General features: G+C 39.5%; 1 protein-coding gene across 1 annotated transcript; it reads left to right on the top strand.

Annotated features, from left to right (window-relative positions):
- Positions 1-1,814: 1,814 nt before the first annotated feature.
- MRPL22 (mitochondrial ribosomal protein L22) lies at positions 1,815-6,966 on the top strand. Its single transcript, XM_010168067.1, has 5 exons — positions 1,815-1,958; positions 3,874-3,939; positions 4,467-4,544; positions 5,391-5,460; positions 6,677-6,966. Exons 2-5 carry the CDS (start codon positions 3,919-3,921, stop codon positions 6,886-6,888), a joined length of 381 nt encoding a protein of 126 aa, XP_010166369.1. The 5' UTR covers positions 1,815-1,958; positions 3,874-3,918; the 3' UTR covers positions 6,889-6,966.
- Positions 6,967-10,743: the final 3,777 nt, after the last annotated feature.

Below are 10,743 nucleotides of genomic sequence, written 5' to 3'. Positions count from 1 at the left end.
TGGGGCCGCCTCGCTCAGGGGTTCCCCCGGGCTGGAGGCTCCCAGGGTCGCTTGGCTCGGCCTTCTTGCTGGGTTCTCACCCTGCCCCGGAGCTGCGGGGAATAAGTCGCTCCGTGCCTCTGTCTTTCTGTGTACTGGGAGATCGTGGCATGATGGAGGTGTCTCTGTCTTTTTCCTGACCCCTTTGTGTCGAGCATCCAGATTTCTTCCATCTTTACGGTGCAGGTCACAGTAATACAGTATGTGTTGCTCCCCTCTGTGCTCTTCCCAGTCATTGCTTTTCTGTAGTTGCTGGTCTTTCCACTCAGTCTGAAGAAATGGCAAAATTGTGCTGGGAAGTATTGGTCACTGCTGATTCTGTCCCTGACTTTGAAGAGAGATGATTTGGATTCTCAAAGTGCAGAGCTTTGGCCTTTGCTAGAGCCTGTGGAAGTAAATTGCAGAGACTTGTGCCACTGAAGGAGGAAGAAATAGGCTTGTGTTGCCTGTACTTTGCTTAGTGCCTCGCAGTTGAACAGAATTACATGCTAATCATTTTTACTCAGTTCTTCTAGTCTGTGTGTTTCCCGTTTGCTGCTTATGCATGATTCTTGCTAGAAAGGTGCTCAGCTTTTTTCTATCCTGTTCCTCTTACTCACATATAATGTGCTTTTGTTTGTTGCTTGTCACAATTTTCTTTTGCTTAAAATGTGTTTGTGTTCTTTTACTTCTCCCAAAGTTATGATAAATAAAGTTGCTTTTCACCTGATGTTGGATTACCTTAAAATACAGGGGGTATAAGATTTCTTAGCTGGTCAAATATATTAATGTGTTTTGCTAATACCAGGAAGACAATACCTAGTTTGTTACTGCTTAAGCTGTTAATTTGCAAAACGATATCCATGTGCTTGTCAAATATTTTGCTGCATTAATTGATGATACTGTGTTTGGTGATGATGAATGGTCGCCTTGATGCGTGACATTTTTAAGCAACGAAAGTGGTTTTGGTAAATACCTGAAAAAATATTCCATAACATTTAAATTTGTGTATTATCCTTCTGATAGGATGTGAAAACTTTAAGGTGTACAATGTCCTCTTGAAACTAATCAACATGCTCCGTTTGCCAGTCATCTTTAAAATGGTTTGTGCAGTTTGCCTACCCACACAAAGCTGTTCACACCTTAGTGAAACTCCTGATGTCTGGCCCTGAACTCATCTGTTTCCTGTAGTTTGTGGAGTGGCTGCCCAGTTCTGCTGTATCTAGTCAGCAGGGGGCAAAATGTGGCTTGGTTTTTCTGAATCCCAGGTGAGCAAACTGAATGAAAAGTAGAGTTTTTTGCTATCAGTGGTCTTACACTGGTTTGATTGCATTTTGAAAGTAGTCTGCAATATCTTTTCTTTCAAATTTCAGAATGTTTTTAAACTTCTGTTACTTTGTTGATACACAGTCCCTTGAAAAACTAGAAATTTCTACTGCTAAAAATGTTGTTGCTAAAAGTTGAATAAGTATTGGTTAGTCTTGGAAAAGATACGAAATGTTTGTGTGAGTGATGAGCCCCACGTAAGAACAAAGAGGTGACTGTGCCTGTGTGTAATGATCTGGGGACACTTCATGTGGAATCTCAATGTCACTTATGGTTCAGAGCTTGCTTTAGGAAGCCTGAGGCTTCTTTTTGGATTAAAAAGCCTTTTCAATGTAAGCTGTAGAGGAGTTGATCAGTTTCATTCTGTGAGCAGTCAAATGTGTCAGTTCTCTTTATCAAGACAGGTGAGTGCACAGTTTTCCAGATAAACACAAAGAACTCTTGAGTTCAGCAGCAAAGACTGTGTCTTGTCTTGCAGGTGGCTAGCAGCTGGCAGCCTGGTCCCTCTGTCGTGCATCCACACAAAGACACCACTGCAGAAAGTTGGGAAGTGGGAGAAAAAGAACAGGATTGTTTATCCTCCTCAGCTGCCTGGGGAGCCTCGCAGACCAGCTGTAAGGACACACCTGTGAATTCCCTTACCTGTTGGTGGTTAGCAAATTCTGACTAGATTGTCACTGTCTCTAGGTGACTTGACAAGGCACTAGTTTGGTAGCTTATTCATTTGTTAGTTAAGATTTTAGTCATATTTATATTGTAAAAGTTAACATAAATTTGAATATTCTTCATTTCTAAGTTAAATTGGAGCTTCAAGCTGCTTGCAGCTGCTCACCTACCTACTAAGTGATGGAAACTGCAAAGGTACCATCCTCTGTAGAAGTCTGAACTACAAGGAGGTAGAAGTTACCAAGGATGTATTATTATAAACTTGTTCTGTTTATACTGACAGTAAATAACTAGAGAGGAATGTCATTGTATTGTTGCTTCTGTGCACAAAGATATCCACGTAACTTCCCTTGAGCAGCAGGACTAGTGGTGCCTCTTTGATGTAGGTACAACAAAGTGCACGTGCTTTTCACTTCAGAATTTCTCTGCATTGTAGATTCTCTGAGGTCTGATAATGTGTCACCTCGTGCTGTGACCTTCCTCTTAGCAGAGCTATTCAGAGGTTGTTTTCTGTCATAGTGGTTGTTTGAAATGCTTGGTGTGGACTGAGAGGTTCTAAAGTGATGTGGGGAGGGACATGTGAGTAAGATGTAGCATATGATTGCAGAAGCTTTTTTTTCCTTAGGAAACCATGTTATATATACACTGTACAGTGGGGTTGTCTTCAGTCTGTTGCATAATACCTTGTGTTTGCTGAATTGTAAACTGAAGCAAAGAATCTAAAATCATTTTGTTACCTGTATGCTCGGTGTAGGGCTTTCTGCTGGCCATTGAAGAGAACTTCTGGAAAAGTTAGCATGAGTAACAGGGTCACTTCTTTAAATGCAGTCATAACAGATTAGTTTTTGGTAACAGTAGGTTTATGTCTGCTCCTCCTTGTCCCCTCTTATTGATCACTTTGTAACTGGAAGGTCCAGTTAAACATGAACAGGAGCAAACCTTGAAGTTGCACGTGAAAACTAATAGTGTATTTGCTCATTGAAGGGGCTCATCAATGCTGCTTTCTCTGCACCACAACGGGGAGAATTTTAGGTGAATTCCTCAGCATTTCCCTGATATTTTGGAGTTCCATTTTTAATAATTGTTCTTCCCTGGGAATTAATGTGTTGTGTGCTCTGTTAGGCATACTGCTCAGCAGAGTAAAGTATTTGCATCTTAAAAGAATAAGGAGTTTTTGGATGTGTCTGTTTGTGGCCCACAGGTGAACATTATGGCCCAGGACAATAGCAATACACGCTGTGTGCTCTGCTGACTAATGCAATATATGTGAAAATGCAGTTATTGACCAACTCACTTATTAAATCAGTTTTTTACCTGTTCATAAAGAATGCCATCTCTTTCAAATTTGTATTGATGTTGAATTTTACTAGCTAGTTTTGGTCCCTCTTGGTACAGTAATAATGTTAAATGGATCTTTGGAGGCAACTCCTCGTGCCAATCAAACCTGAAACCCTCCTCACTTCTGAAGAGCTAATTAAGTTAATTCTGGTAATATTGTTTAGATGCTATCCCAGTAAGTTGACTTGACAGCAGAATAATGTTTTTAAGACTGAATGAGCATGTTGGAGTGCTTCAAAAAGTGGGGAGAGGGAAAGGAAAAGATGATGAAAAAATACTCTTGTCCTTTTCAGACACTTCTGTTTATAAACTAATCCTAATAAGGTTGTATTAAAATTTCTGTGTGCTAGCTACTTCTTTATAATGCTTACAGTTGTTTCAGATATTTGATATGTTCATGGTATAGTAGGGGAAGTCATATTTCTTTTATTCCTAGTAAGAAAAGAAATTGTGGAGCAGACATGTATCCTCCATTCTTGTTTTCATAGCAAAATTGCTGATCCTCTAACTTTTTTTTGCACCTAGGAGATATATCACTGTCGGAGGGAAATAAAATACAGCAAGGATAAGATGTGGTATCTGGCAAAGCTGGTAAGCAAAAAGCACTTTGTACTGTGTTTGTTAGAACACACAGTTTATTTGCTATATTTGACTTAAAGCCTAGTTCAGTCACAGTCTAATCAGCATCTTCATATTAGAGTCCTGGGGAGGAGCAGACATCTGTGCAGGCAAACAGTTGTTTGTAGTTTGGTTTAGCTGCTTTATCCTGGTATATCCTCAGTAGTGTACCCAGGATCATATGCAGATTACGCACTGTGGAAGAATTTTCATCTTGGTTTCTGCTTAGTAGTAGATGGCGAGGAGAACTTGAAGGATAGTCATGGCCTGTTTCTCTCTTTTAAGACAAAAGAACAAATTGTGTGTTTCATCAAGATTTATTCAATATTTAGCTCAGAAGTTCTGTATGTAAGATATTACATTGAAGAAATGGTAATTAAGGAAACCAAAGTCTTTTGATTTGCTCTTTATAATGGCAAAATAATTTAAATACTGTCTTCTGAATAAAAGAAGGGAAGTGTTTGTAATTGCAGAAGTTAACATTAACACTTTGATTGCAGATAAAAGGAATGTCCATTGATCAGGCTCTTGCTCAGTTGGAATTTAATGATAAAAAGGGAGCAAAGGTGATCAAAGAGGTATGTAGTAGTATTCTTTAATACTCCTAGTTTCAGGAACCCTTTAAAAATCAATACCTATCATCAGAAGTTTGGGGATGGTTCTCTTTCTGTGGTTTTTAATGTTTCTATTAAGCCTGTCGGGAGCACATTCAAACAACCTGTTCTTGTAGCAGTCATGTGATGTTGTGACATAGGAATATGCAGAGGTCACTTGTGCTGGCTGTTTTGACTTGTAATGATAACAAATTGCATGTGGGTACCCTCTCTAACAGTGCTTGGTGTTAAGTTCATGGCAAATAATGCAGAATCTCTGTCACCAACGGCTGCTACATCTGTGTGCTTTGGTTCTTGAAATTGTAAGAGATGAAGGATATTGGGGAGAGGCCTGAGTTCTCTAAACTCATGAAAGCTTTTCATACACTGTAGTTGCTAGGAGTCTTAAATTACTAATTTTCTTGGCTGAAGCATTGATTTCTGGCATAATAATGGCAAAGAAGTATCCTGTGTTAGCTGAAAATATTGAATGGTCGAAGATAGTTTTGCCTGCCTTGGAATTTGTTTCTAGTCTGATGTCTAATTAGACAGAGGTCCATGGATGGAAGGCTGACAAATGCAAGTGGAAACTGTCTTTTCCATTCCCTTTCCTCCCCTGCAAAGAATGTAATAAAGTTGTCCTAAAGCTTTTCAGTCTGTATGCAAAGAACATACTTATGTAAAAGATGCCTGTCTTTTAACAAGATTTTGATCTCTGTAGAATACTTTTTCTGTAACTGACTTGCATTTTCTTCCATGTTAGCTAGAGATAAGAAATAGCACTGCTTAAATTCCTACTCAGTATTTCCATTTCTTTTCCTTTTGTTACAGGTTCTCTTAGAAGCACAGGAAATGGCAGTAAGAAATCACAATGTGGAATTCAAATCAAATTTACATATAGGTACTTTTTTTTAACCCCATAATGCAGAAAAATTTCATCCTACCCTATGAAAAAAAATATCCTTAATAAGGTTTTGTTGCTTCCAATCAACAGAAATTAACAGAGAATAGTTTCTAGTAAACTTGTCTTTACCAAAACATGAAAGGCACATAGTTCTGATGTGGAGCACAACTGAAGTTAGTGTGGTTGTTGAGCCTTCAGCCATCAGTTTGTTAATTGGTGTCTGACTGTTCTGGCATCCGCTAGATGTGTTGTTTTTAAGGTGCATTAATCTGAGAGTGGAATTTCTGCTCCATAAGTGAAAACAGAAAGTCTTGAAGAGGAAGATGCTTGACATAGTTATGAAAAACTAGACAACAAGAAGCAAACTGTTACTACTTTTTAATGTTGCCACTGAACATAGGTGTTGAAAGCTTTTGGCTAGTACTACTGGCTTTGCAAGATCGGAATCTAAACTGTTAGAATCAGTGTAAAAGTAAATGAGTATTGACAGTAGATGTCTCAATAAAAAGGCTTTGTTACAGATGATTACAGAATAAGCTTGTAATAACGACAGCACTTTCTTGCCTAGAAAAACATTAGAGAAATGTTCACTTGTGTTTTTAGTCCCAAAGAAAAACCCATTTTGCCAGACATGGTATAAATGTTATTAAGGTGACCTCATAAGCTTTGAGTAACCTGGATCGTAGAGCAGATTTGATTAAAATTCTTTGGAGCCTTCCAGGCCTCTGCTGTAAGAAGGTTTATCTACTTGTGCAGGACTGGATGTGTAGATAATGAAAATACCTATGATGAATGCAGTAAAAGGAGAAAGGAGGGAAAATGAAGTCTCTAAGACTTCTCCAGGAATTCATGAGACAAACTGCTGAAAAGCAATGGAATTAATACCACCTTTAGAGCTATATAATCTAGTAAATGCTCAGTGTAACTTCCTTTGTATTTGTCCTTTACTACATATTTATCTTTGCCTGCATGCTTTCTAAATTCACCTTTTTGGTGCTCCTAAAGAGTATTAATTTGACTCATGGGTTCCTCTATAGCAGTAATCTGCTAAATGTAATAGAACAAAGATGGAGGAAAGAATACTGAATAGAATTAACTTTTCATATGCAGTCATGAAAAATACACTGGCAAGCCAGTGTTTCAATTGCAGATGTGTAGTAGTTTGTTCTTGACTGAATAGTTTTCTCTCCCCCCACCCACCTTTTTCCTTCAGCTGAGTCAATGACGGGCAGAGGCACCTATGTGAAGCGGATTCGTTACCATGGCAAAGGCATGTTTGGCATCATGAAAATCGTCAGGTGCCATTACTTTGTGAAGCTGGTGGAAGGTCCTCCTCCTCCTCCAGAGCCACCAAGGACTGGTTTTGATCAAGCAAAAGAATATGTGCAGCAGTTGCGAAGTAGAACCCTTGTTCATACGCTGTGACAAACTTTTGTGTCTATATAGGTATTTTTTGACAATGTAATTATATAAAATAATAATTAAAATCACGTTTTGGTTATATCATTGGTGCTGCTGGAGCTGGATGATGCAAGAATGATCATAAGCTTTTTTCTTATTTGTCAAGCCATAGATACGGAAAAATCTTGGAAAAGCAGCAACAGATGTTACTTCTTCTAAGTTACTTGGACCACAGCATTCAAGCTCTACTCTGGACTATCAGATGTAGAACATGTGGTGCCGTTATAAAGCTTGTAAGGAGCTGTGCTCTCAAGTTCATGCAACTGTCTGTTATGTATGATTTGGTCTTACTGTAAAAATATGTGCTTGAGAGTCATGTTGCAAGATCAAGACTTGGGCTAAAATTACTGAACTTTAATGTCTTGAAGTAGCTACAACAGTGGGACAAAACAAGCAAAAATAATAGTTGAGATTATCAGGCATCAATTTATGGTTTCTTTATCTGGGCCGTAATGCTCTTTCCTTACAGCCTCTCTTGTGCATCTTAGGCGTTGTGTCTGGGGGTGGGGAATAGAAAAATCACTTCAAGTTCAGGTTTTGGCAGAGTCGGTAGGTGGCAATGTTTAGTTTGTCAGGGAGAGAAGTGACTGTGAAAACTTAAAAGCATGTTGAAACTCTGTTCTTATTCTGACCGTGGCATTAATGGTCCGGTATGTGCATGGAGTTCAGGCTGCTCTCTGTGGAAACTCAGTGTGGGTAACAGGCACAATATGGAGAAAAGCTTGTCTTGGTGAAGAGTGAACTAATTATTGGCTGGAAACAAACTGCTTTTGTCATGTTGAGACAAGTAAAATGCTCAGTGTTTATAATATGGAATGACTTGTTGCTTATGCAAATCAGGCTTTCAGTTCTCTAAAACAGACCCATTTTTATCATTACTTTGAAGAGAAAAAGACTGAGGTCAATAGGAGGAAATCTCATTTCACCCAGTCAGGCTTTGAACTCAGATGGCCAGATATCATGAATATCAGCATAAAAAGAGAACGAGTAGTTGCTTGTTTATGCAAGTGTCAGATATTTAGTCCTTTCTTTTCCATTGGGGAACATGAGGAAGGGAGATGGATTGCTTACCTCATTTGGGTCTTTTTACCACACCAACTAGCAATAGCCTTTCTTCCATGTTTACTTTGCTCAGTACTTAAATAATGGCAAAGGGACAGTTCCTATAAGGAAACAAATTATCTATGTTATCTTAATGAAGGTGGCATACAGCTGTTTCTTTTGGCTACCAAAGAAAGGGTGATCTTAGATCTCATGATCTTGGAGTGTTGGAGGTTGTGAAGTTACACAACAAGTACATACATAGCTCAGTACCATTAATGAGTGGTATTATTTGCAGTCTGGTTTTCTGCACTGCACTCAGAGATGCATTACTTGCTTTAAAGCCACGATTTATTAACTTTTGTCTGAAAGGCATGTTCCTGATCAGACTCTATCTCTGTAGTCCATGATGTGTGTTTGAAGAACTGTTTCTGGTGTGCTGTGATAAACAGCTGTGCTTTGCTCTGCCAGCTGCTGTTAAACTCTTTTGTCACACTGAATCTCTTACAAGTTGTAGCAAACTTGAATGACTTAATCTTTTTGGGGGTCAGTGATCTGGGAGAAGACTAAGGAATCGCAAAATAATCCAAGCTTAATAAGCACTTGTCATCTAAGCGTGTAAAACCTGACTTCCAGATATTTTTTTCCAGTGTGTGTTTCTCCTGCATGCTGTAGATTTACCTTCAGATCCCTTCTGGACCTCTGGATAAGGTTATATCCTTATAGATATCATCGCTCTAGTTATGAATCTGCAAACTGGGAGAGAAGTGAGAATGCGACTGATTTCTTTTCTGACAGGCTGAAAGAGTTGGGGCTGTTCAGCCTGGAGAAGAGAAGGCTCTGAGGAGATCTTATAGTGGCCTTCCAGTACCTGAAGGGGCTACAAGAAAGCTGGGGAAGGACTTTTCATAAGGACAATTAATGACAAAACAAGGGGAAATGGGTTTAAGCTGAAAGAGGGGAGGTTTAGATTAGATATTAGGAAGAAGTTCTTCACCGTGAGGGCGGTCAGACACTGGAACAGGTTGCCCAAAGAAGTTGTGGCTGCTCCTCCCTGGAAGTGTTTAAGGCCAGGTTGGATGAGGCTTTGAGCAACCTGATCTAGTGGAAGGTGTCCCTGCTGATGACAGGGGTATTGGAATCCTAACCATTCTATGATTCTATGATTCTTTATGAAGTGGCCCTGACACTCCTTTAAACAGAGCTGGGCTTTTAAAATTTCTCAGTCAAAAAGCAAGGTTGTTGCTTCTCATTCTTGTTTTCTTTCTCAGAACAGTAAGTGGGAAGGCTCTTTTGACAAGCTTTTCTGCATCACTTTTTTCCTTAGTACTCTTTGCTGCTGCCCTAAAGATGTGTAACCCGTAGTGGATCCTTACAGTGTTGGCTTAAGGAAGCTACACAGTTGTGGCTATGACAGTACAATTGGAGATCTGGTGAGATGAGCTTGAGCTGGCTTGATCCCTGCCTTGGACTGGTAGGACAATAAAAGTGTCTGAAGTTGTTTGTGATAGGCGCATCAGAACGTTGGTATGGGAACCTGCCTGAACCTTTTTAAAGCTCAGTAAGATCTAGTGATAAATCTTTATACTGCCAAGTTCCATATATAAATGTGGGATTTTTGATTCTCCTGTGCTTTCTTGGTAATTAGTACATCTATACTTCAGTCTGATATGGATTCAGAGAGAAAATCCCGTGCGAACTGCAACAAGTCTTTAGCAGAAGAATATAATTTATTACCGTGACCTCCAATAAAAGAACATTCTTAAATGAGCCATCACCAGGAGGGAGGGGGAGAGACATCAATGCTAATTTTATTAGTAACATCTGGGGGTACTGTAAACTCACCACTTGTGTATATATGTGCTGATGTTACAGAAATTGGAGAAGAAGCAAGTATGCGTGAAGGTGTAGTAAGGCTTTGGGGAAATCTGAAGAGAACAGAACTGTGAGCTGTGCTCAGCAATGTGAGATTTAATTGAGGAAAACTTAACAAAACCTGCTGTTGGGCTTACTCATAAACATTTTAAAGTATTTGGTGAGAAAGTCAAAGTATTTTTGTCAGATAGCCTGATGGTTTTTTTGGATGTGTTTTTTCTCTTAAAACTCCTTGGCAGTTTTTGAGGAAGTACTTCATCAAAGGTAGAGATAGGAAAGACTCATGAATATAGTTATAAAGTGATCATCAGCCTTTTTATAATCATGGAAGATTGTGAGTGGGGTAGACAATGACTGGACAGTTTGTCTGATTCTGGTCAGGTCTGTACGGAAAAATGCTGTGGTGAGATGGACAATGTTAGGACTTAGAATCATAGAATGGTTTGGGTTGGAAGGGACCTTAAAGCTCATCCAGTTCCAACCCCCCTGCCATCAGCAGGGACACCTTCCACTAGCCCAAGTTGCTCAAAGCCTCATCCAGCCTGGCCTTAAACACCTCCAGCGTTGTACCTGGGCAGAGACAAGCATGTTCTGCCCAGTGCTTCAGCTGTGTTGCTGTACCTGGTGTGAACTTGACTGGACTAAGGTCATGCAATGTGAATCTTCTGATTACCCCTGTTTGCATGACTGGGAGGTGTTTAACAGTACTGCCTACTCTGCTTCATGGAGATGCTTGGGAAATCCTTCAGCTGCTGGAGTGAAGGAACCATAGAATCACTGTTTTCTTTCTGCCGCTCCCTATGAAAATCTGCTGGTGGAATACTGGAAAGTCACTTACAAACAGAATTCTTTAAATAGAAATAAGGTTATTCCTGATATCCTCAATGAACCATAGAAACAAAG

The sequence above is a fragment of the Antrostomus carolinensis genome, unplaced genomic scaffold (assembly GCF_000700745.2).
Source record: "Antrostomus carolinensis isolate BGI_N321 unplaced genomic scaffold, ASM70074v2 scaffold11305, whole genome shotgun sequence".
Lineage (NCBI taxonomy): Eukaryota > Metazoa > Chordata > Aves > Caprimulgiformes > Caprimulgidae > Antrostomus > Antrostomus carolinensis.
The sequence above is the reverse complement of the archived record's forward strand: the minus strand, read 5'-3'. Positions and strand labels throughout refer to the sequence as shown.

Bases quoted from the DNA above. Each gene is read 5' to 3' on its own strand.
- MRPL22 (XM_010168067.1), top strand. From the start codon at position 3,919: ATGTGGTATCTGGCAAAGCTG. The intron at 4,545-5,390 runs GTATGTAGTAGT...CTTTTGTTACAG, and splicing joins GAGCAAAGGTGATCAAAGAG to GTTCTCTTAGAAGCACAGGA. The intron at 5,461-6,676 runs GTACTTTTTTTT...TTTTTCCTTCAG, and splicing joins CAAATCAAATTTACATATAG to CTGAGTCAATGACGGGCAGA.